The 26,430-nt window shown below is 45.9% G+C and overlaps 2 protein-coding genes across 8 annotated transcripts in view; one reads left to right on the top strand and one right to left on the bottom strand.

Moving 5' to 3' along the window:
• LOC133373197 (tRNA (32-2'-O)-methyltransferase regulator THADA-like) overlaps window positions 1-8,907 on the bottom strand; it is a 47,705-nt gene extending 38,798 nt beyond the window's left edge. For all 6 annotated transcript variants that reach the window (XR_009759624.1, XM_061602602.1, XM_061602603.1 and 3 more), the window contains exons 1-5: window positions 8,662-8,907; window positions 5,250-5,427; window positions 3,826-3,912; window positions 2,676-2,703; window positions 996-1,144 (exon numbers count right to left, since the gene is read on the bottom strand). Coding sequence is in view for 5 of the 6 variants with exons in the window: in XM_061602602.1 (XP_061458586.1) it covers window positions 996-1,144; window positions 2,676-2,703; window positions 3,826-3,912; window positions 5,250-5,427; window positions 8,662-8,789 (570 nt within the window). In the remaining variant the exon portion in view is untranslated. The remainder of the gene's footprint in view (window positions 1-995; window positions 1,145-2,675; window positions 2,704-3,825; window positions 3,913-5,249; window positions 5,428-8,661) is intronic.
• Window positions 8,668-26,355, top strand: GSC2 (goosecoid homeobox 2). 2 transcript variants are annotated; one of them, XM_061602610.1, is made up of 3 exons: window positions 8,668-8,848; window positions 24,683-24,933; window positions 26,104-26,355. In XM_061602610.1, the coding sequence occupies exons 1-3, from the start codon at window positions 8,788-8,790 to the stop codon at window positions 26,200-26,202; spliced, it is 411 nt and encodes a 136-aa protein (XP_061458594.1). In that variant the 5' UTR covers window positions 8,668-8,787; the 3' UTR covers window positions 26,203-26,355. The 2 variants fall into 2 exon arrangements, with proteins under 2 accessions (XP_061458594.1, XP_061458593.1); XM_061602609.1 differs by lacking the exon at window positions 8,668-8,848 and adding an exon at window positions 18,882-19,279.
• The last annotated feature ends 75 nt before the right edge of the window (window positions 26,356-26,430 follow it).

Raw genomic sequence — 26,430 nt, forward strand, 5'->3', positions numbered from 1 at the left:
TTTGAAGGGGAAGACTGTGGCTCAGTGGGAGAGTACCTGTTTTGCATGCAGAAGTTCCCAGGTTCAATCCCCGGCATCTCCAAGTAGGGCTGGGAGAGAACCTTTTCTGAAACCCTGGAGAGCGGCTGCCAGTCCATGCAGATCAAAGCTCTTCAGGTTTAGGTCCCCAGAAGTCACTACAACATCTTCCCTGACCATTGGCTAGCTTGGGCTGGGGTGATGGGAGCTGTAGTCCAGCGGCATCTGGGGACCCAAGGCTGAAGAACATTGGGGTGAACTAGATGTAGGGAACCTTTGGCCCTCCAGACTCCCACCAGCCCCAGCAAGCATGGCCCACAACCAGGGATGATGAGAGTTGTAGTTTGGCACCATCTGGAAGGCCAAAGGTTCCCCACACCCGGTGTAGACAACACTGAGTTGGACTGAACAATGGTCTTGCTCAGATAAAGCAGGTTCCTATGTTCCTATACACACTTATAATCCCACTGAACTCACTGGTGCTTCCTTTGGAATAAATATGTATCAGACTGGCCTGAAAATCTAGTAACAGTACAATCCGAGACATGCCTACCCAGAAGCAAGTCCCACTGAGTTCAGTGGGACTTACCTCCATGCGAACTTTTTAAAAAAGATGTTTTGAAAGATTTTTTAAAATATATTTTTAAAGATGTTGTGTTTTAATAACTTTCAAAGTCTGTTTTTATGATATTCTAGTGTTTTCGTTTGCCACCCTGGGCTCCTACTGGGAGGAAGGGTGGGATATAAACTGAATGTATGAATGAATGAATGAATAAGTGCATCCAGGATTACAGCCTAAAGCCCTGGACGGTGGTGGCTTCGTGTCAGTGGAATTTGCTTCAGGTTGTAGTCTGGACTTCCAAGGACCTGTCCAAAATACTGAAACCTATTTTGGGAATGGGTTTCAGCACCTTGGACAGCTCCTCAAAAGTTCAGAGCTGCCACACCGACTCCGCAGCCTGCGATAAGCTTCTTACCTTAGCCGTGATGTAATGCCATTCCTCATTCCTGGCTCCCTGCTCCTGCAGTATCAAATCAAACGTGGCAGCAACACATCTCAGGAGCGGCATGAGGTTGCTTCTCCAGTAGCTTCGTCCCAGCGCGCTCCCCTCAACAAACATGCACACTGAGGAGTGAGAGAGCAAAGAAGTGCTGCTGCCGGCATGTTCAATATTTAGAACAGGGTAGCCGATGTGGCGGCCTCCAGAGATTGCTGGACTCCAGCTCTCATGAACTCCAGCCGGCATGGCCAATGGTCAACATCTGGAGGACACCATGTTGGCTATCCCTGGTTAGAATCATAGAATCGGCGAGATGCTAGGGGCCTATAAGGCCATCGAGTCCAACCCCCTGATCGATGCAGGAATCCAACTTAAAGCATCCCCAACAGGCGGCTGTCCAGCTGCCTCTTGAATGCCTCCAGTGTTGGACAGCCCACCGCCTCTCTAGGTCATTGGTTGCATTGTCGTACCGCTCTAACAGTTAGGAAGTTTTTCCTGATGTTCAGCTGAAATCTGGCTTCCTGTAACTTGAGCCCATTATTCCGTGTCCTGCACTCTGGGACGATCGAGAAGAGATCCCGGCCCTCCTCTGTGTGACAACCTTTCATGTACTTGAATAGCGCTATCATATCTCCCCTCAGTCTTCTCTTCTCCAGGCTAAACATGCCCAATTCTTTCAGCGTCTCCTCATAGGGCTTTGTTTCCAGTCCCCTGAACCTCCTTGTTGCCCTCCTCTGAACCCGTTCCAGTTTCTCTGCACCCTTCTTAAAGTGCGGTGCCCAGGACTGGACGCAAGACCCAAGATGAGGCCTAACCAGTGCCGAAAAGAGTTTTGAAGAACCAATTTAAAATCGTCCCCAAAATTATGGAATCCTTAGAGCTTCTTTCTTGCACAGACTAACTCCAAATATAGGAGCGGATTTATGCTCGCTCGCTTCAGTGCGCTGCCTTCTGCAGTGATAAATGGACAATTTAACAAGATCTTAGTTAATGATCGTCTGTGCCTGTGTAGAACTGGAGCAATAAGAGTCTGCTGATTAAGTTATTTTGCACTGTAACTCATGTAGTATGTGAAGAAAAAGGCTGAGGCTGCATATATACCATACATTTGAAGCGCATGGCTTCTCCTCTGCCAAGAATTCTGGGAACTGTACCTTATCCATCACAGAGCTACACAATTCCCAGCACCCTTAACAGAAGTACAGTTCCCAAGATTCTTTGTGCTTTAAATGTATGGTGTATACGCAGCCTGATTTCCCCCCCCTCCCAATTAAGAACTCTCCCAGGAAGATCTTCTATACATTTTAAGTTGTTTTACTTAAGGGACGTTTCTTCCATTGTTGTTATTTAAATTTAGAACTTGCCCTTCCTCCATAAAGGATTCCAATGTATTACTGAGAGAGTTGCAATTTTTTTTGCTGAGTTTAGTGCAGCTTAGAATTTTTTCTGGCAGCTTCTTAAAAAAGGGGGGGGGTATATTTATAAATATCCTTGAGTCGGCGAGGATGTACCACGTCACAGCGTGCTCCTTGGATTGCTTCCTGCACCTGGAAAGTTAGCACTTTGGGGGAATAAGTTCCTAATCGCTTGCGTTCCATGGGTATCAAATGTGGCACTGAAGAGGCCAGGGGTAGAAAGAAATGTCAAGAGACTGACCTGTCTGGAGATCTCCAGAAGACATTGCCTGAAAAGGGAAAGAGGGATATTACATAAGAACACAGGGAAATAGCCTGCCTTCAGGTCGATCCCGACTTATGGCGACCCTACAAATCGGGTTTTCACGGTAAGCGGTATTCAGAGATGGTTTACCTTGCCTCCCTCTGAGGCTGAGTGGCAGTGACTGGCCCAGGATCACCCAGTGTGCTTCATGGCTATGTGGGGATTCGAACCCTGGTCTCCCAGGTCGTAGTCCAACACCTTAAAGCCAGACCATTGGTCCATCCAGCTCAGTATTGCCTACACTGACTGGCAGCAATCCTCTCCCAGCCCTATCTGGAAATGCTGTGGACTGAACCCGGGGCCTTCTGTGTGCAAAGCAGATGCTCTAATCACTGAGTGCAATGACCCTTCCCAAACAACGGTTAGGAGAGGATCATGTTGCTGGACTACAACTCCCGTCATCCTTCACCACTGGCCAAGCTGGCTGGGGCTGATGGGAGTTGTAGTCCCAACAAACGTCTGGAGGGCACCAGGTTGGGGAAGGATGCACCTGAACTTCCCTTCCTGGTATTCTTCCTTAGATAGCAGTTGATACCTCACACTCTTTTGTCTGATGGAAGGGGGCAAAACCTCTGGTCCCCTTAGAGCAGGGCCGAGGCGCCAGCGTTTCTCCATGTGATGTTAACAGTAGTGCAGTGGCACATTGAGAAGTGCAGGATCCCTTCATGTTAGCCACAGCAACACCCCAAGTTTTTTGCTGCAGGGTTGAGAATCCTTGTTCATGCCTTCTCCCACAACAACAGACAGCCCTAGGAGACGGGAAGTATGAAAGAGGAGAGCTACGGAGAAGAGTCTTCTCAGTGTTTGACTTGCCTCCTTTCACTCTGATTGGCTTCAGTCAGCAGGAAAGGACAAAGAAGCATGTTAGAAGACTCTTCTTAGTGGTTAACACACTCCCCTTTCATACCGATTGGCTTGTAGGATACTGGAGTCACAGAAACCCTGCTCCCAAAAAAGTAAGGGGTCTAAGACCCCCCCAAGACCCTGGACGACTATACTCCTGGGTGTTAATCCAGGAAAGTAACAGCATCTGAAGAGGGCTGTATTTTCAAGGGTGTGAAATAAACCAATTCTCTCTCTCTCTCACCTCTGTGCCTTCAGTCAAGCCACCCATACACCGATTCACCTGTTCAGAGACCAAGGGCCCATTCTCTTCTGACAGTTTTACAACGATCTAAGGGAGAAGAGAGAAGCCAGATCTTTCATCAAATGATTACTGACATCTCCCCCCAAAGACATACACATATCCTACATTTTACTTTAGGAAATCTTTTATAGCTCCAGTAATGCCTGAAACACCAACGCTTCCATAACAGATGTCAAAAATTATTCTCTGCAAATAATAAGGCTGTCAATGGCTACTAAGGCACGATGGCTAAGGTCTGCCTCCATTCTCAGAGGCATTATACCCCTGAAGGCCAGTGGCTGGGATTCTCAAGTGGGGGGGGGAGCACTGGCACACTCAGATGATGAAGATTGTGATAATTATTATTACATTCATTAAACACCCTTCACCAGCAGGTCCCAGGGCAAGTGATGACAGTTTAACATTCAATACTGCAAACAGTTAAAACAAATTACAATCACAGGAATAGTGTGAATTCTGCTTGCAGGCTTCCGGAGGCATCTTGTTGGCCACCCTGAGAACAGGATGGTGGACTGGATGGGCCTTTGGTCTGACCCAGCAGCCAAGCTCTTCTCATGTAAGTTAGAAATTGTTCCTCTCTTTGAAAGATCCAATTGCTCCTGGGGGTCAAAAAAATGTCCTGGGCTTTTCTGCACCTCTGAACTATTGTTTATTATTTATTTGTTAAATTCATGTTCTGCCCTTCCTCCCAGAAGGAGCCCAGTGCTGCAATGACGAGGCCAATCTCCTTGTCCTCTACCAGTTTGTACTGTCAGGTTTCCTAGACAGGCCGCCTTTCAGGGATCGTAGAAAGAAGCACATCTGGGTCTATTGGCCAATGACGGATTGAAAACCAAGAAAACGGCCTATCTGACGGGAAGAGCACTTGAGTATTACGGGATTGAACCAAAAGTCTGTCTCAAGGGTAGTCAATGTGATACGCTCCAGACACTGCTACAGCACAACTCCCATCATCCTTGATGATTGGTGATGCTGGCTGGGGCTGATGGGAGTTGGAGTTCAGCCATATCTGGACTGGCACCATGCTGGCTACCGGTGGTCTATCGATTCCTGCATCCTGTTTCCCCAAGTGGTCAACCAGATGCCTATGTGCAGCCCAGAAGCAGGCCATGTGTGCAACAGCTTTCTCCTTTGTTGTGCCTCAACATCTAGTGCCCAGGAATCATACAACCTCTGATCCTGGAAGTAGCCTACAGCCACCAAGACTTGCGGCCACTCATAGCCGTTTCTTTCATGATTTCCCCCACCCCATCCCTTTTTAAAGCCGTCCGAGTGACCGTCTATCACCATAGCTCGTGGCAGGGAATTTCATGGTTCGTCTATACGCTGTGCTGCCCCTGAATCCAACTGGCACACACACACACCTTCTCGAGTCGATGGAAAGAGCCAGAGCTGCTCGTTGTCTCCATTTGGCAAGCGAGTACGCAGCGCACCAGAGGCATCACATTGCCATGGTCCAGTTCCCACAGTCCGTTGCCCATTCCCGCCAACTGCTGGAAAGCCTCCTCCAGATGTTTATCTCTACATCTCTTCACGGAAGCTCTGAAAAAGATGAGAACCCAGCTTGGTGATCGGGTTAAACCTCAGTTACCCTATAACGTGTTTGTTCAAATAATTATTTCTATGGTGCATCGATACACCACAGGGGTGGGAACACGTGGCCTTCCAGCTGGTGTAGGACCACAACTTCCTTCATGGCCAAGTGGGGATTTGAACCCTCTCATCTTCCAGGCCCCAGTCCGACACTCCAACCACAACACCACACTGGCTAAGTAGGAAAACCTGGTGAGAACAGGCTGGGAGCAGGCTGAGGTTGGTGGGGCGGTGCTCCATGTGCCCCAGCAGGCCAGCCTCCACTGTTAGCCTCCCATCAAGGCCTGCAAGCCTTCATGGGGCCCACTGCCCTCATGCAGAGTCCCTCCCTGGCCGTTCGGCACCTCTTCCACCTGGCTGTCGCTGCCTCTTCGCCTGCCCGCTCTGAGCATGCAATCAGAGGCAACAGTGAGAACTAAACAGTGCTCTCCACTTGCCTTATGTGCCTTCCCGTAGAGAGGTTGTGTGGATGGGGCCCAAGGGAAGAAAGTGAGAGAGGGTCCAGTCTGGTGACTAGACGTGCGTTTTGCCAGTTCTGCTGGTTTAAATCAAAAGAGGCGCATTTGTATAGTGCAGGTCAACATTCACAGCACGCCACAAGCATTCTCTTGCTGTAATTGGAGCAGCACCACTCAAAAGGGCAAAAACACTTGAACGTACAAAGCCCCTCGAAGACGAGATTGGCGTCTTCATTGCCTTGTTTTCAATGCCTGTTAAAAACTTTTTAAATTAAGGCAAGCGTACCCAAACATGTACTTTTGTTATGTTAAGTTTGTTTTTAAAACTGCTGGCATCTATATTGTTAATTATTATTTTATGACTGCTTGATTTCAAAACCTGCTGATTTTTTATCAGTATTTGCTTAATAATCGTTTATATTATTTGATGCAAACTGCTGCAAGATTTGCTTGTTTGTTGATTAAGTGTGATATAAATCTTCTGAAATATAAATAAATAAATAAAAATCCAAAGCATGTGTTTTACCACTAAGCGCCAGCCCCTCTCCAATACCTTTAAACATCCGCACGCCATGCAGGCAGAAAAAAATGCTCCACCCCCTCACTGCAAACCCATGATGGGGAAATCTACACCTATAGAACCTCAGACTGTCAAACCACAGACAACAAACACAGGACTGTGGGCAAACTGAAACACTAAGGAGTATTACGCTTGCAGGTCACAGGATAGTCACTCCAGAGGGACTTATACTTCAGAAGTCAAAACCACCACTACAATTTTGGCTAATTGTGCTGTTATTGGCAGTTGTCTTTGTGCAATTTTTTTTATAAATTGCATTTATTTTGTGCAAATGTGTTTTGCATTATGATGTATTTTTGCCTAAACGTATGCTCTTAAATATGATTTAGGTTGTTTGAAGATCTTTTTGTATAACAAGTGACTGACAAGTTTAATAATAATAAAAAATAAAATAAAATAAAAATAAATAAAATAAAATATAATAATAATAATAATAATAGGAGAAGGGCCGTACCTCAGGGCATCTTCCTTGCATGCAGAAGGTCCCAGGTTCAATCCAGAGGTGCATTTGTCACCTTTGCTATACAGATCTTGACAAATGCTAAAGACACACCTCTTTAACCCAGGCCGTCGGCTCCTGAAATGTATGCTTCTTGTGACTGAAATTTATTTTAATTCTTTTTAATATTGTAGTTTAGATTTTGTAACCTGCCCCGGGACCTATTGGTGAAGGGCAGGCATTATTATTATCGTTGTTGTTGTTTCAAATGCAAAGATGTATCACTGAACTCTAAAGTCAGGATCATTCAGACCATGGTATTCCCGATCTCTATGTTTGGATGTGAAACTTGGACAATGAAAAAAGCAGATAAGAGAAAAAACAACTCCTTTGAAATGTGGTGTTGGAGGAGAGATTTGCACATACCATGGACCGTGAAAAAGACCAATAATTGGGTGTCAGAACAAATTAAACCAGAACTGTCACTAGAAGCTAAAATGATGAAACTGAGGTACGAACTTTGGACACATCAAGAGAAGACATGATTCAGAAAAGACAATAATGCTGGGGAAAACAGAAGGGAGTAGAAAGACCAAACAAGAGATGGGTTGATTCCATAAAGGAAGCTACAGACCTGAACTTGTAAGATCTGAACAGGGTGGTTGACGGCAGATGCTATCGGGGGGTCACTGATTCACAGGGTCGCCGTAAGTCATAGTCGACTTGAAGGCACATAACAACAACAACAATCACTAGTAGCTAAAATGATGAAACTGAGGTTATCATACTTTGGGCACATCATGAGAAAACAGGATTCACTAGAAAAGACAATAATGCTGGGAAAAACAGAAGAGAGTAGAAAAAGAGGAAGGCCAAACAAGAGATGGATTGATTCCATAAAGGAAGCCACAGACCTGAATTTACAAGATCTGAACAGGGTGGTTTATAACAGATGCTCTTGGAGGTTGCTGATTCATAGGGTCACCATACAATCGACTTGAAGGCACATAACAACAACAAAATATAACAGAAATATAGAAACCAACACCTCTTTTTTCAGTGTTGTATATAGTTCTGGATTATGTTAAAGATTCAATCCTCTTTGCTCTCTATCAGATACAATGTTAATTTCTTTTGTTTTTAAAACTTTATTTTATTTTATATTCTTTACTATGTATGTCCACTAAAGTAAGAATGATGAAAAGAAGAATGCTAATCCAATCCCTTATAATAAAATTATCTGCAATTTAATAACTGGCACACATTTTTATTATGAGGGATTGCATTTTTTTACAGTGTTAATTTCAAGAGCTCATTTACGTAGCTGCATTTATTTAACTGCTGATGGATTGCATGTGACTGGAAGCCACAGACCTGAACTTACAAGGTCTGAACAGGGTGGCTCAGGACAGATGCTCTTGGAGGTCATTGATTCATAGGGTCGCCGTAAGTCGTAATCGACTTGAAGGTACATAACAACAGCAACTAATAATAATAATCCCCAGTATCTCCAACTGAGCTGAAAGAGACTCCTGCCGCTGAAACCCTGGATAGCAGCAGCCAGTCTGTGTAGCCAATCCTAAGCCAGATGGAGCAATGGTCTGATTCAGGATAAGGCGGCTTCCTGTATTCATAATCATGTTTTGCGCTCGCACGCACGCCCCTCTGCAAAAACCACGTGCGTCCACTTCAGCCCGCAAGCTTACCCTGCAAACTGCTTGAGTTTCTCCATGACGAGAAGACAAACCTGGCAGGTTCCCCTGAGTCCTTCCGCCTGTCCCAGCAGCGCCTTATAGAACCTCAGGCCTTCCTCAAGCGCCTGCTCTGCGCTCATGGTCGGGGATGGCGCGCAAAAGCAAGATCAGAACCCCGGGAGCATCCGCACAGCTTCAGGTTAAGGCTGGGAGGAGGAGGAGGAAGGCTGCTACCATAGAGTGTGCAGCATGGAGGGTAACGTGGGAAACTGCCCGGACAATCTGTCTCTGTGTGTGCATGTGTGTGCGTGAAAGAGAGAGACTGCAGGGCACGTCAGCCCCATCTAGTGTTCATAGGACGACTCTGGTCCTTGCAGCCCTTGCCTTATACTTGAGTCAAACCAAAGGTCCCGTCCGTCTCAGTATTGTCGCAGCAGCTCCCCAGAATTTCAGGCAGGGAATCTTTCCCAGCCCTACCTAAAGATGCCAGGGGTTGAACCTGGGACCTTGTGCACGCAAAGCAGGTTCTTTGCCATTGAGCTATGGCCCTTCCCAATCTATGGTTTTCAATTATTGTTATTACTATGCCTTACAAGTATTATGATTGCTGTTGTTTTATAAGTATTTATATTTCTTTTTTAACTTAAATACACAAAACAGAGAAAGATGACTACAGAGCACCATGAACAATACGTTGGGGAAGAATCTTATGTATTCTACAGAATACAGCTTCACTTGTCAACTTTTATTCATAGGAGTTATCCTGCTGCAGTATCTTTGCATAGATGTCCATAGTGTAGTGGCAGGTTCAGAAGTGCAGGGTCCCTTCATGACAGTCATGCCACACCCTGTCACAGTCACGCCTCCTTTATCACTTTCCCTTGTCTCCCTCGCTCTCCCTGTTGTCTCATGAGTTCACATTCCACTACAACAGTCATCCCTAGGAGCCAATCAGCATGAAACGGTAGGCTGTGTGTTAGCTACTAAGAAGAGTCTTCTCAGTGGCTGGCTCACCTCCTTTCACTGTGATTGGCTCCAATTGGCACAAAAGGACAAGGGCTCTTCTCAGTGGCTAACAGTCTCTCTTTTCATGCTCATTGGCTCATACATAAGGACCTGGCTGGGATCCCGCTCCCCACAAAAGTAAGGGGTCTATGACCCCTGTGACCCCAGATGACTATACACGTGAAGGGGAGGGGGACACAGCCAGAGATCAAGAACAATTGCCATCTGCTCCTTTAGTTAGCGCACACATACACAGAGCCTTGTGGCACCTTGAAGACAGATTTACAGGACAATCCTACATATGTCTGCTCAGAAGGGAGTTCAGTAGGCAAATGTTGCACCTTCACTGTGACAGAAATGTTCATGGATTAGAGCCCAGTTTGCCAGATGCATGGAGTGTTATCCTGAGATAACAAATGAGTGACTGAGAGGCAGATAGATAGCAAACTCTCCAATCTGGAACCTGTGTCTAGTAAATCTCTCTTTTTCTCATCTCTATTTGTGCTCCCTGAAAATGCCTTTTATAAATGTGTTTAATGTGAACTAGTCAGCCTTGAGACAAAATTAAGCTTTAAACTGTGTTTGAGTGAATTAGTTCTGCTTCTGATTGTTTTGTGCGGCATTTGATTTTTGCTTTGCGAGCTGCCCAGATAGCATTTATTCTAGAGCGGCTAGATAGGGATGGGCGAATGTCAATTTCTCTTTTCCTCTTAAATTCAGTTCCCCTCATTTCTGCAGCAATTTGCAGGCTGTTTTTTTTTAAAAAATTATTCTCATGAAAATCCATCAGCGTTTTAGTGCAAATTTCTCCTAACACAGACATTTTTGTATGCAGCTATACTCATTTTTCCAAGGAATTTTCCTTAATAATTGTCCTCATTTTTATGTTATTTTCAGTAGTATATGCATTTTTATGCACACTTTCTCCCTAATATATACATTTTTATACATTGTTTGGTTGGAGTCCTGCCTTGCAAAATGTGGGGAAGTGTGAATTTCAAAGGACAGCTGTGTCTCAGTTCTCATAGTGTTTTGGCAAGTGTTGTAGAATTGTGAATTTGGTCGTTTCTTATTAAAATGCAAACAAAATCAAATGTATTCCCCATCCCTAATGTAAGATGATGATTGCAACCACAACTTTAAGGACCTCCTGACTCCATGTGTTCCATCTCGATATGGAGACCTTCTGATGGGGCACTTTTGGTGGTTCCCCATGCGGCCATACCCCTGAGGTTCAGTTGGCCCCCACCAGGGACTGAGTCTTCAGTGTGGCAGGCCCTGCCTGGTGGAACTCCCTGTCCATAGAAACTCAGTGGGAACCACCTCTACTCTCTTTCAGACATCCTTGAAAACTGAACTTTTTAGACAGGCCTTTGTAATGTGATTTTTTTCCTCCAACCAAGGCATTATTTATTGATGCTTTTCATATTTTTAATGATGTTTTTATGGGTTTTTAAATTTGATTGTGGCTTGTATGTTGTAAGCCACCTTGATGTACGTTTATCAAAAGTGTGGCTTATCAATACTTTAAACACACAGACAATAGCATTGCACTGTGTACAACAAAACATTGTTCTTTTTTCAGGATTCCAGCTATCCTATTCCTTCCCCCCACCCCAACACTCAGTCAGCATTTCCACTGAACATACTCAGTCCTCACTGCAATGTTTTTGGGGGTTCCCCCCTGACTTTCCCCCTATAGATTTGGGTCATATTGACACCATATAGTTAAAGCACATGGCTTCCCTCAAGAGCATCCTGGGAACTGTAGTTTACCTCACACAGAGCTATAATTCCCAGCACCCTTAACAAACTACAGTTCCCAGGACACTTTGGGGAAACCCATGTGATTTAAATGTGCTTTACATGTATGGTGTGGATGTGACCTTGTTGTATTTCTGCACACCTCAGGGTTTTTCCATCATGCCAGCGGGTGCATCCCTCTTATGTGTAGATTTTGCCATTTTGGCTATGTAGACATTGGCACTCACAGCCTGGACATTGGAAGTAGCAGGAGTGATTTCAAAAGGGCCCAGCTTCTCTTTCCTCCAGCTTCTCTAGATCATTGGTCTTCCGCAGGTGGATCAATAACTAATACGGGGTTTCAGCCAGACCTAAGCTGGATTTCAACAGTGGTGCTACCATCATAAAAATATATGTGGCAACAAATTGAAAAGTGGATTTTGAAATGTAGGCTAAAGGTGCATCTCATTCCTAAGTCTAATGTCAACTCTTATTTTTTTTTATTACATTTATATCCCACCTGTCCTCCCAAAAGAACCCAGGGTAGCAAACAAGAAAACAAAACAATCAGCATCAGAAAGAAAAACATTTTTAAAACAGTTTAAAAACATTCTAAAACACAATAATAGCTTTAAAACATTCTTCCATCCAGTGACCTCCATGTTCCAGGGACAGTCCCCTTCAGCCACCAAATGCCGGGGTAAACTGGAATGTGTTTAACTTCCTCCTGAAAATCAATAGTGACAGACGCACCTCATTGGAGGAGGCAGTCCACAAATAGGAAGACACCACTGGAAAGGCCCTGTCATGGGTCAGTGCCAACCAGGCAGCTCCTGTAGTGGCACCAACGACAAGGCCTCGTCTTGTTTTCCTTGAATGGAAAGTAGATGCATCTGGCTTTGAGCTAATGATCAAGGCAAAATGACAGTGCTCTGGGCACCCCGTTTCTCCAAGCAATGAGAGGCTCCAGCGGCGCAGTTCTCACTCAGGTAGGGATGGAAAGATCTGTCAATTTCAGTCCTCTCAGTTTCCAATCTTAAATTCAGTTCTCCACATTTCTGCAGCAATTTGTGATATCTTTTTCTTAAATCCTCATGAAAGTTCGCCAGCATTTTAATGTGAATTTCTCCTAATATATACCATTTCTCATCCTCGGGGGCATTTTTGTATGTCATTTTCACTCGCAGATTCATTTTTATGCACACTTTCCTCTCACATGCGCATTTTTGTAAACATTGTTCGGTCGGCAAACTGCATTGCAGAATTCGAGCAAATGCGAGTACAGAAGGATGGCTGCTTTTTAGTCATCATATTGTTTCAGGAAGTGCAAGCTTGATCAATTTGGAATCGAAATTCTCGCCCATCGCTGCACTCAGGTGTGCTGTTCTTTGGCAAGCCACTGGAGGGTTAATGGTGTTTTGTAACGTTTGTGGTTAAGTGCAGGTGGAGGAGGCACCCTTACAGTCCCAACGGTCACCCAAAGTTTCGGCTTTTGGGACTGCCCCCATGGCACATCCCCTCCCCGGCCCCACCCTCTTTCCCTTCACTTCCAATAATGCCTCTTGATTGGAGGACAGAGAGGGGTGTGTATAGAAACTAGCCTTTTGCACATTTGCTGCTCTGCCCACTTTGACCTCTGGCCCTGCCCACCGCTGACATGTGGCCCCTAGAAGGTTGCCCAGATGGGAATGCGGCCCTTGGGCTGAAAAGCTTACCCCACCCCCACCCCAGAGTTATGCTATTCAAATGATTCTTTAAGGACCGATGTTCTGTTTTATTTTAAATGAACTCTACTGGGGAAAACAAGCACTTCTTTTCCTCCCGGTCAGAGGGCCCTGTTGCTAGAGAGGAGAGGGGGGCCATCTTGGAGTTCAGCACAGGAAGGATTTTCCAAACCTATGAATTCACTTTTGACAAATGAATAGCTAAAGCAGATTAACGTCTTCTCTTTTTTTTGGTTAATCCTTATAATGGTTTTAGAATCTCTTTTACCCCATACAAAAACGATAAAGGCCCCTCTATCTATTCTCTTCATCCATATCTGCACATTGTCTCCGGCTTGTCTACATTTTCCCTTCAACCTCTCTTGTTTTATTTCCCTCTTTCTTTCCTTTTTTCTAATATGGAATAACCCGAGCGATCTTATCTCGGTAAACACAACATCAGTATAAATCCCCCGCTTACTTATTCGCCCTTTCCAGGGACCAGGGCGCAAAGCAGTGCCTGCCGATTGGGTTTTGATTACCGGCTGTTATCAAAAGTCCTCTTTGTGAAATCTGGGTCTTAAATCCCATAATTCTTTGATAAAAGGAGCATTACCAGTCTATTTTCCCCAAAGTGAAAGGTATAGGAAGAATGAAAGAAAGCAATCAGTGGGAAGACTAATAGGCTAAGTGCATAGGGCCCTCTATGGTTAAGGGAGGCGGGAAGGGCAGTCTCAGGGTGGGGGTTACAGGAGAAAATCTTTGTTGCACATGGGGCATGTGTGTGTGTGTGTGTGTGTGTATGGAGGAGAGAATTAATCTTCTTCAGATTGTATGAATGTTGCTGGTACAACCCCCCCCCATCCTGCTTTCATACCTGTGGGGAAATAGGTTGCTCTTCAACAAAATATCCTTTCTTCTTCATCATCATCTATTCAATTCATTAGTTCCCCCCCCCCCCGAGTGGTGCTATTTTGCAAGTGCCTTTTGTAACGTGATGAAATCCACAGCACACAAAGCACACTGAAAGAACATGGCTCCACGCAAAAAAATCCTGCAAACTACGGGCTGTTAAGGGTGGAGGGGCCATAGCTCAGTGGTAAGAGCATCCACTTTCCGTGCAGAAGGTCCCAGGTTCAATCCCCAGGTAGGGTTGGGAAAGATTCCCTCCCTGGAATTCTGAAGAGCCGCTGCCAGTCTGTGTCGACAATACTGAGCTAGATGGACCAGGGGCCTGAATAAAACAGTATAAGGCAGCTTCTTATGTTTTTCTTGTGCTGGGAATTGTAGCTCTGTGAGGGGTAAACTACACTTCCCAGGATTCTTTGGAGGAAGCCAGGACTGTTGAAGTGGTATAAATGTGCCTTAAATGTATGGTGTGGAGGTGACCCTTGTTATTGACACAATAATAGTGCATTAGTGGTGGATTTATACTGGACTGTCCACATGTCGACACTGTTTTACTACCACATTATTGTTGCCTGGAGGAGCACCGTTGTTGTGCTATACGGCAACAAAAGCGAGACTACCACCACAACATCAGAACAGAGAGCCAGTGTGGTGAAGCGGTTAGAGTGTCGGGATGATGACCCAGGAGACCAGGGTTCAAATCCCCACTTGGCCATGAAGCTCACTGGGCAACCTTGGGCTCAGTCACTGACTCTCAGCCTAACCTGCCTCGCAGGATTGTTGTGAGGATAAAATGGAGAGGGGGAGAAACACGTATGCCACCTTGAGCCACTTGGAGGATAGGCGGGAGATAAATGTGATAATAAATAAAATAAATAAATAAATATGTGGAATGAAAAGTTACAGGATTTCAGCAGGAAGTTGAGGGACTGGAAACCAAGCAGTATGTCCACCCTGAAATGTTTGCAGAAAACCCTATCTGCATTCTGCGTTTAAAGCGATATCATAGCACTTTAAACCATCATGGCTTCCCTCAAAGGATCCAGGGGGACTGTAGTTTATGAGGGGTCCTGATGGTTGTTAGGTGACCCCCATTCCTCTCACAGAGATAGTTCTCTGAATTCCCTGGGAAACAGGGATTGATTATTAAACTCCTCTGGGAATTGTTGCTCTTTGAGGGCAACAGCAGTCTCCTAGCAACTCTCAGCACCCTTAACAAAAGATAGTTCCCAGGATTCTTTGGGGGAAGCCATGACTGGTATGGTCCTGGTTTAAATGGAGAGTGCAGATGGGGCCGGTTGTACTGAAAGCAGGCTTGCATGTAACATCCCCGATACCATCATGATCACAAATCATCATGAATGCACAATCAAAAGGATGTCTGGAGGGGCTCTTAGTCACTTGCCATCTCACTTGCCAGTTTCCAAGCGACTTACAAACTTTTAAGACCACAGAGGATGACGTAAAATGAATACATCACAACAAAAGCCATACAATAACCCAGCATTTCCCAACTTTTGGGTCTCCAGACGTTGTTGGACTCCAACTCCCATCAGCCCCAGCCAGCAGGACCAATGGTCAGGAATGATGGGAACTGTAGTCCAGCTACATTCAACGTTTGGGAAAGGCTCCAGTAACCCATAAAACAAGGCTGGGCTGACGTTGCAGAACCAAGGAGAGCTCTGAGTAAGCAACTTGTTCTGATGAAGGTTGGGTGCTGACTGAGGGCTTGTAAGCCTCTGTCTCCAGACCAGATGACCTCCTCCAGGCTCCATCCCCTGGTGGAGCACTTCTGAGCCTCAAAGGGCCAACCCTCTGATAAGAACATAAGAACATAAGAAGAGCCTGCTGGATCAGGCCAGTGGCCCATCTAGTCCAGCATCCTGTTCTCACAGTGGCCAACCAGGTGCCCGGGGGAAGCCCGCAAGCAGGACCTAATAAGAACATAAGAACATAAGAAGAGCCTGCTGGATCAGGCCAGTGGCCCATCTAGTCCAGCATCCTGTTCTCACAATGGCCAACCAGGTGCCCGGGGGAAGCCCGCAAGCAGGACCTAATAAGAACATAAGAACATAAGAAGAGCCTGCTGGATCAGGCCAGTGGCCCATCTAGTCCAGCATCCTGTTCTCACAGTGGCCAACCAGGTGCCTGGGGGAAGCCCGCAAGCAGGACCTAATAAGAACATAAGAACATAAGAAGAGCCTGCTGGATCAGGCCAGTGGCCCATCTAGTCCAGCATCCTGTTCTCACAGTGGCCAACCAGGTGCCCGGGGAAAGCCCGCAAGCAGGACCTAATAAGAACATAAGAACATAACAAGAGCCTGCTGGATCAGGCCAGTGGCCCATCTAGTCCAGCATCCTGTTCTCACTGTGGCCAACCAGGTGCCCGGGGGAAGCCCGCAAGCAGGACCCGAGTGCAAGAACACTCTTCCCTCCTGAGGCTTCCGGCAACTGGTTTTCAGAAGCATACTGCCTCTGACTAGGGTGGCAGAGCACAGCCGTCATGGCTAGTAGCCACTGATAGCCCTGTCCTCCATGAATTTGTCTAATCTTCTTTTAAAGCCATCCAAGCTGGTGGCCATTACTGCATCTTGTGGGAGCAAATTCCATAGTTTAACTATGTGCTGAGTAAAGAAGTACTTCCTTTTGTCTGTCCTGAATCTCCCAACATTCAGCTTCTTTGAATGTCCACGAGTTCTAGTATTAAGGAGAGCTCTGATCTGAGACGGGCACTCCTCCTCCGTTCCATAGCCTCCCTCCTGCGGCACTCTGCATGCCATTGGACCACTAATGTGCTGTGGAAGACATCTGCTGGCTCATGTTTAGGGGAAGGCACCTGTGAGTGTCTGGGCTGTGGCCCTACAGGCTCTGGGGGTCCAAGAGGTCCTTCTGGGGGCTCCTGTCTGACAGCCTTGATGGTCCCCTGATCTCCAGCAGTCAGATCAGCAGAGAACCATCTTAAGGATGCCAAAAGCCCTAAAGGAATCGTCCCCCAGCTTCTTCTGCCAAGGCTCAGATCACAGTTCTAGCCACAGAATCTCCTTTGAGCCCCACAACAAGCCATCAAAGGCAAGCAGTAAGGGCGCGAAAAATGGCGCTTGCCATTTTGTCAAGTACAGAGGTGTGAATGTCAAAGGTCGGTGCCCGATCAGCCTCACGGTGCTGGTGGCGATGGGTGAGTGAGCACAGTCTTGGCATCAGGAACATTGCAATACAGGTTCCACGTTGGCAGTGGCAAGGGTCAGTCTGCTTTACGGCTGGCTGAGAGACACACAACATACAGAGGGGAGGGGAGGCATCTAGAAGAGTCAGCGTGATGCTAGGCTGGGGAAGGACTCAGAGCGCCCCAGGGGGCCCCTTTCAATGTGGGGCCCAAGGCAATGGCCTTACTGGCCTAGCTCAAGAGCCGCCTCTGGCTGGTGCTTCCGCACTTCCAGCTCTGTATCATCATTACTGCATGACACTTTTGCCTCTGGCCCCACCTACCAGTGTGTGGCCCTCAGAAGGTTGCCCCAAAGGGAAAGCAGCCCTTGAGCTGAAAAAGGCTTCCTACTCCTGACACAGCAAGCTAAAAACAATCACAAGAAAAGCAGAAATAAATATTACTATCACTTGCACATTAAGAATTAAGAATTTAAAAGATATAAAATATATTTAAAGGCCTGGGTATCCAAAAGCTATCCAAAAAGTTGTGAGTAGGGTCTAGTCATCCAGGGTCTCGGCGGATCTTAGACCCCTTACTTTTTTGGGAGCCAGATCCCAGCAGAGTCCCTATGTCACCAGCATCCTACGAGCCAATCAGCATGAAAGAGGAGTGTCTTAGCCACAGAGAAGATTCTTCTCAATAGCTAATACTCTCTCCTTTCATGCTGATTGGCTCCTAGGGACGTCTGTTGTTATGGGAGAAGGCATTAACATGGACCTCATTCTCAACCCAGCAGAAAAAAAAAGGGGGGGGCGCAGCTGTGACTAACATGAAGGGACCCTCCACTTCTGAATCTGCCACTATGCTACTGGCTGTGAGGTTTTGATTCTGCGCTCCCTCTCTCCTCGCAAACAACGGGTTGAATCTTTTTAATATATGTGCAAGTCAGTCCTGACCCGAGATGAAATTGTCAAAAACTGGCCAGGATTGCCTTGTTATATATTAAAAATCTTGTTTTAGATAATGTATATTTGGGAGAGTATCACACAACTTGACAACTTTTCTCGATCTCGGAAGCAGCAAATAAATTGGCTTTCAGGAAAAGTCCTCAGCTTGCAAAGTGTTTTGGCTTTCGGGGTAGACTTTTGATCATCAAGCTAAACTCTCTCTGTACTGCTGCCCTCTCCATATTGTGCGATATGACAGTTCCCTTTTGATGGGAAGGCTTTCATTTGGCCAAAGAAAAGGATCATTTGCTTCTCTTTTTTAAAAAGGAGTTAATCCTTCTGGGCCATTTGTGGGCCTGAAAAACAGCTTTTCTCCCCCTGTCTTGCACTGGAGGATTCAGACACAATGGGCGTCATAACCACCTAAAATCTACACTCGAGATAGAGAAATCAGATTTCCTTCCAGAGTCATTTCTGTCGGATTAGCTAAATCTTAGATCCACACTAACCCTTCACAAAGCTGTCAAGATTAGTTAGAATTTATTTTATTCCAGCAGGGGTTTATGGTTTTCTTTCCAAGAAGGATTATATAGATATATACGTATATATTTAGGATGCCATTGGTTATCAAACTGCTAGCTTAAGTGGGCGGGTGATCTTGCTTGTCTGCAAGTGTATATAAAATTTAAAAAGGCACAGGAGGTTGGAATTAAAGAAGCACAGGCCCCCACAAACAAGGTGAATTGTTAGGCATGTTTTCTTAGTGGTTGTTATTTTCAAAACAAGTTCCCAGGTTCCATCTTTGAAGAGTTAGGTCTCTCCCGTAGAAGGGCAGCCTGTTTTGGTTCCCAGGCACTGCTGAAGTCTCCTGATGTCTGCTGAAACACCTTCAGATGTAGACCTCGGGAAGCGGACCCTCAAAAAGCCATGTTCTTTCTCCATCGAGAATATCCTCTCTGGCCCAGCAGAGAGAAGACCCCCAGTCCTTCTCCCGTTTTGCTTCCGAGGGATCTTGGACTGTGAACCCAAAGGGCTATGCACGCTGGGGGGCCTTGCCGCTGGGTCTCTGCAGGATGAGGAAGAGGTGGAAGAGGTAGAGATGGACCTTGGGCAATGTGGCTGTTGCTGCTGCTTTCATAACAGCACCTATTCATGGCAAGAGGCTACAAACTGGCTCGGTGAGTATCCTCATGTTTGCTTGTTTGTTCTTACTGATAGAGGCCGCCTGCAAGCTGGGAATGGTCAGAGGCTCTGACCCAGCTGAACCTTGCCTCTGCAGAGCCCCACAGCTGTGTGGGATGTGCTTTCCCTCCTCTGCCTGCTGTCCGGAGCTAGAGGCAATAGGAGCAGTGAGGGATGGGGTGGGGGGTGGGCAATGTGATTCAGTTTGAGAATCTACCGAATCCGCACTTTCTGAAACAAAACCGAACCGAAACACAGCGATCCTTCGAAATTTGCCCTTCCCTGAATTTTCCCATATAGTTCTCCATCCAAGTAATGCTTACAAAATGCTGGGTGTAAAGGGTGCACAGAAAGGCACGTGGTTGTGAAAAATAACATCCAGAAATGCATTATATGAGGGGGAATTGCTTGGCAGAAACGTCTCTGTTAGGCAAAACTGCATACAAACCTGGGTATATTCAGAGAAATGCACACTTAATGTGCAGATGACATCTCATGAGGACTTTTTTTTTAAAACCCAGTGGCAAGCCAGGGAAGTAAACTCCTTCCAGGAGCAGGTATCCAGGGAGAGAGAAGGAAGAACTTTACCCAGTAACCCCAAGGAGAACTTGGTGATGAGAAGAGTCCCAACCCTCCTAAACGATGAGCCAGGGACTCACGGAGACCTCTCTGAAGGAAAGATGAGGTTTTGGGGCTCTGACAGCACTCATAAGTTGGCTGCTTTCATCCGGGGGAGATTCCAGAACAAGCTGGACTCGACAATTACATTTAAATCTCACCTGTAGGGGAAGGGATGTAGCTCGGTGGGTAGAGCATCTGCTTTGCATACAGAAGGTCCCAGGTTCAATCCCTGGAATCTCCAGGTAGGGCTGGAAGGGAACCCTGTCTGAAATCCTGGAGAGGTGCTGCCCATCAGTGTAGGCTATACTGAGCTAGATGGACCAAGAGTCTGACTCAGTAGAATGCAGTTTTCTATGTTCCAAGTGAATCAAAGGTGCATGAGTCTCCCCTTCCATCTTATCCTCCCAACAGCCCTGTGAGGTAGGATAGGCTGAGAGACTGTGACTGGCTCAAGATCACCCAACAAGCTTTATAGCTGCGTGGAGATTTGAACCATGGTCTCCCGGGTCTTAGTCCAACACTCTAACCTTTATAAAACAAAAAGGTGATGATGTCACTGTCTACACCACCTTTTTGTTTTATGATGTCACTGTGTGATGGACCTCATGGCGGAGAGTTTCATTGTGTAGCTGCCTTCAGCACAGCTAGGAAGCTATATAGTGTTATGGCCCTTGGACTATATAACACAGGAATTTGGACCCAGACGTTGCTAGACTACAACCCCCATCACCCCTAATCATTGGCCATACTGGCTGGGGCTGATGGGAGTTGGAGTCCAGTGACATTTGGAGGGTCATCCCTGTTGTAACTCATTGCCTTGTGTGTTTCTCAACAAGGTTGGGGCAGATGCTGAGCACTGTAGCTCAGTGGTAACTCATCTGCCTTGAATGCAGAAGGACCCCGATTCAACCCCCAGCATCTCCAGGTAGGGCTGGAAGAGATCCCGGTCCGAAATCCTAGAGAGCTGCTGCCAGTCAGTGTAGGCAATACCGAGCTGGATGGACCAAGGGTCTGACTCTAATGCAGCTTCCAGGGTTTATTCTAGGCTTTTATTCCTACTGCACAAGCAGCCAGCACACTGCCCGCCGCCAATTAGTCAAGTCATTTGTCCCATGATGTACTATGAGCCGGACTTTTCTTGGGTGACAATACTCATCAGTAGAGAGTACCTGCACCTCTTTTTTTTTTTTTTGCTGCCCATGCCAGCCATTTTCTGTGAGCATCCACAGTGCTTTTATCAAGACACGATTACCGGCACCTCATTTTTTACCAGAAAAAAAAGCACTAACAAGTAGTATAAGATTATGAAGATTTGAAAGAAACCAGTTTATATCTTCAGTTTCTTTTCATCTTTTCTCATCTATTTCTTTTTTTAGAAACTTCTCAGCTCCTTATTAAATCCCATAGGCTCAACTGCGCAAAAAAGTATTTCACACTGCACAATTTTTTCCCGACACTGCACAAAATGTGTCTAGCTGCATGTTAGAATACACCCAGGCAGCTTCCTATGGTTCAATGTTGTTCAAGGGCAGCAGAGGATGCTCACTTCACTTCTTTTTTTTTAGGCATTTATTTCACTTACATCCTGCCTTTGTTCCATGGAACCCAAGGCAGTAGATGTGGTTGCCTAGGGGTCTCCCATCCAGACCCAGACCCGCTTAACTTCAGCAAGGTGGCTGCAACGTGTGTCTTCAGACTTTGCCTGGTTTGACTGCTTGCAGTGCAATCTGTTTTGATTATCTAAATTTCCCTTGCTCCTGAATTGCCATCTGATTTTCTATGGCCACGTAGGTAGGTCTTAAGCTGGCGTAACCAGACTCTCCTGGGAAAGAGTCGTGATTGGGGCTTGACCTATTGCTGTCTTCCTAGAATGTACTTTCTGTAAAAAAAAAAAAAAAAAAAGCCTTGGGAGAAATGTGTAACGAACTTGCACATTTACACCATGCCGAACCTTTGCAATTCCAATATATCGCATGGTTGTGGACATGTGCTAGCAACAACTGAATGTAAAATAAACTTACTTGACATGTGCACACCATATTTGGGGCACGTCCACACCAGGCATTCACACTGCAGCATCATACTGCTTTAAACAAAATGATACTGCCTTAAATGCACAGTGCAGACGGTGCCTAAGTGTCATGGGTAAGGGGACAGACAAAGATAAATGAACTAATCCATCACTCAATAGGGATTTTTAATGCACTTTAAACACCCTTTCCCAGCTTCAGGCAATGCACTTTACTGCTGTTCACAAGTTCATGCTTTTAAATGTCACCACAAATCCGCTGCACGTTCACATGCCCATATTACACAGGGGAGGGTAGTCATGCAACGTCTCAGGGGGGTCTTAGACCCCTTACCTTTGTGGGAGCCAGGTCCCAGCAGGCTCCCTATGCTTCCAGTATCATATGAGCCAAACAACCAGCCAGATGGACAACCAGCCAGATGGGCGACTAACAAATTTAATAATAAATAAATAAATAAATAAATAAACAGAATGAAAGGGGACTGTGTTAGCCACTGAGAAGAGTCTTCTTAGTTGCTTCCTTGTCCCTTCCCGCTGACTGGAGCCAATCAGAGCGAAAGGAGTTCCTGTTAGTTCCTGCTTAAGAAAGCCAAGTTGTGGAGAGTAATTGCGGAAGAGACAGTGAACCTGGTGGTAGCATCCCATCTACATGCAGCAAGAGATAAACGTGTAGACACCGAATCCAGTCGTTCAAGCAATATCTCTGACAGTGAGAAAGGACAGTCAAACACTGACAGTGATAGAGAAGCACAAAGCAATATTCAAACCCGGACCGGTTATTCTATAATCTTAGAACGGGGTGTGGCTGTGACTATTATGAAGGGACTTCTGCATTTGCCACTACACCACTGATTACACTCTGATAATACCTCACTGTTATTCTAAGCTTTCCCTCTGCTCTCTGGTAAAACTGGCAAGGTTGGAAACTGCTGCCAAATAACACATTGTCAGTTTCACTGGCAAACAGATAAGGGGTAGTTGTGAAACTGACAATATCATCTCACCCCCCTCCCCAAGAAATTGTTTTAAGAAATGCAAAAAATAAAATAAAAGCCATTCCCAAATGTGTGGAGTTTTTTTGGAAAGGGGAAGGTTAAAGGATGAAAAATGCTCTTCAGACAGAGGCCACTTTCCAGATGGCCTGTTTCTTGAGCACTGATCCTAATTTGTTTGCAAGGACATTAGACGGCATTGGCTATTTAATGAGCATCCCTCCTGATTTGATTGCAGAGAGGTTAAACGACGTTGCATCAAAGCAAGTGTTATCCCACACTTTCCGTGCGTTTTCTCGTCACTTTGCTTGTTGCAAAAAGTCTGATCTTTTGGGGAAGTGGATCTGTTGCACAAGAAGATCTCCCAGCCAACTGTAATTGTGCAACCTGAATTTGCCAGTATGGGACTGAATCCCACCCGAAAAGAATGACAGTCTGGAAGTGCCCAGTATCTGCAAATGAGGAGGAACTGCAGTTTGATAAAGACAGGAGGATAGCCAGAGAGCTCAGTTTAGTTGCTGTAAGCATCTTAGGATTCTGGCTGAGGGCCTGTACGCATGGTGGCTTACTGTGAGATTGATGCTACTTTCATCCCCGTTTAATTCGCATGGTTCACATGACGTTGCAGGCAAGCAGAAGCTATCATGCAGTTTTCCGCCTTTAAATCCATATTAACCTAATGCGCTGAAAATGCGAAAAGTGAAGGAAAAACCATCTTTGCTTTGCTGCGTTCCTCCATGTAGGCACTTTGCTTTGATGTTTTTTGCTGGGTGGGTAGATCCTCGCTTTCAGATACTCCCCTTTCTCTGCCCACTAAACTGTCCATGAATTCCATTTTGTTTCCGGCTGCTTAACAAGACACTTCCGCCTCCCTCTCCTATGTCAGAATTTGTTATAGCCTTCCTTCCCCCCCTTAATCAGTTTCATATCAATTGCACCCCAACACTCTGGGCTTCAGCTGGGAGAGGCATACCATTGACAAGAAGAAACAATGAAACAGCCAAAGAAAAACCATCTCCCCCCTCTAACCACCATGGTGTCAATTGCACCCGGAAGCTGTGGACTTCAGCAGGGAGAGGTGTGCAATTGACAAGAAACACTGACAAAAAAACACCTTCCCCTTCCTTAGCAATAGTGATACAGCAGAGGGAGTAAACATGTAAATTTTGGGGTGGGGGCATGAAACAGCAACACCAATCCTTCCCAGAGGAACACCCGACTAGTGTGAACGGAAAACAGCGGATTTGAAGGTAGGATGTGTGAACCTTGTAAATGTATCGCAATGGCAAAAGCTGTGTGTTTACTAGCTACTGTATGAACAAGCCCTCACTCTGTAGTGTGGGGATGGGGAACCAGTGGTCCTCCAGACATTGTTGAATGCCAATTCACATTAGCCCCAACCAGCATAGGGACAATGGGAACTGTAGTCCAACAACATTTGAAGAGCCAAAGGCTCCCTGTTGCTACCCTAGAGATCTGATGTGGGAGCAGCAGGGTTTGGCTGTCTTGCTGAAGTGTTTCAGCAGTGTTCCTCCACCTGTGTGCAAGCTGTCTATTTGTAAATAAAGGCAATATTACAAAATGCCAATAGGCCTCCAGTGTCCTCCTTTCAAAGGGAACCAAGCCCAGGCAAGCCCTGTATCGCTGCAAAGCCTGGCATAAGTGTGACAGTGTGGATGGGTCATTTTTATTTTATTTTATTTTTCATTGCTTTTGCACAAAAGGCAAACCCAGTGAATCCCAATTTTTCCCTTTAGCAGACACAAGGTTTCCGTGGCCCATGCGGGTTTTCCATCCCGTCGGCAGGCCATGCAAGAACACTCGGGGGAGCCAGAGCGAGCTGCAAACTTTCCACCAGATCCAGCGACGGACCCGCCGTCACCGCACTATCTTCACTGAAGACCAACTGCAGGCCCTGGAAGCCCTCTTCCACCAGAACCAATATCCAGACGTCATCACCAGAGAGCACCTGGCCAACCGCATCCACTTGAAAGAAGAGAGGGTAGAGGTAAGCCATGGAGGCTAGTCCATTAGGGTGAGTAGAGCAGCAACCCACCACCAACCTCAGTCTTCCCTCAGCCAATCCCCCTACCCAGTGCTTTTCTATGGGTAGGTGTAAAAACATGAGGTGCCAGTACTCATACCTTGATAAAAGTGCCATGTGCACCGGCACAAAATGATTGTTGTTGGCAACAACAACAAAAAAGAGCTGCCAGTACTCTGTACTGGCGAGTACCATCACAAAAAAAGCACCGCTCCTACCTGCCTATCTCCTCGCTTACAGCATATCTAAGAGATGGCCCTGGCTGCCAGCTTCCTCCTTCTTAATCTCAGTGTTGCCCTTTTAGAACTCAGCAGGGAGGAGGATGGGGACAAAACTAGAATGAGTTGGCTCCGCCCCTCATTGGCTCTGGCTCCACCTACTGTTGGGCTCTCTGCCTTCTGCCCCACCAGTCCCAAGGGACACCAGCCACCACTGGATAACAGCCAGCAGGTTTTTTTTACCCCTTAAATCAGGGGCGAGGAGTCTTATCCAGCCCAAGAGCCACATTTTCTCATGGATAGTCTTCCAGCCACCACCGGAGGTAAGATTCTTGCTGACCCTGGGTTGTGATGAGTAGGACAGAACTGAATGGTGCTGCCAACGTTTTCTGCGGCTATGTGGGGGTTGTTACTCTGTTGTTTTGTTTTTATATTTACTTTTGTTTTTAATGTTGTAAGTTGGCCTAGAGACCTTCAGGGGACAAGCGAATAATAATAATAGTAACAATAACAATAACAATAACAATAATAATAATAATAAATGTGGCATGATACAGCTTTGAATGTATAGTGCAGATGAGCCTTTTGTTTTTCTAGGCAGAGATGCCAGATTGTACATTTGTCATAGTATTTAGTATATCTTGACTATTTGTAACTTGGATTTTGGAATAACTTTTTTTTTAATCCTCTGTTGGATTATGGACCAACTGTTCCTCTCTTTTTTGGGGGGTCCTGTTGGACTACAACCTGGGAGACCAGGGTTCGAATCCACGCACAGCCATGAAGCTCACTGGGTGACCTTGGGCCAGTCACTGCCTCTCAGCCTCATGAAAACGCTATTCATAGGGTCGCCATAAATCAGAATCGACTTGAAGGCAATACATTTACATATATATTTTTTTTACAAAATGTACAGGTTTGGTTTAAAAACCGCCGAGCCAAATGGCGGCACCAGAAGAGAGCTTCAGCGCTGGTCCTTCAAGGGGCCAAGAAGCCTTCCGAGGGAAACTGCTGATGATTGGGAGTGAAGTCTGCCTGGGCTGAATTTGGCGAGCGATGGTGGCCCTTTGGTTTCCGCGCATCTCAACGGGAGAGAGTGAGGAGAAATGGAACAGTGATGCAAAACAGGGAGGATTTATTAAGAGGCAAAATAAAAGATGGTATATTTTCAAGAAAAAATGTAATGCTTTATCCCATTGTAGGATGAATAAAAATAAATGATCCCTAAGTCCTGTTTGATTCT

The sequence above is a fragment of the Rhineura floridana genome, chromosome 19 (assembly GCF_030035675.1).
Source record: "Rhineura floridana isolate rRhiFlo1 chromosome 19, rRhiFlo1.hap2, whole genome shotgun sequence".
Taxonomy (NCBI): Eukaryota; Metazoa; Chordata; class Lepidosauria; order Squamata; family Rhineuridae; genus Rhineura; species Rhineura floridana.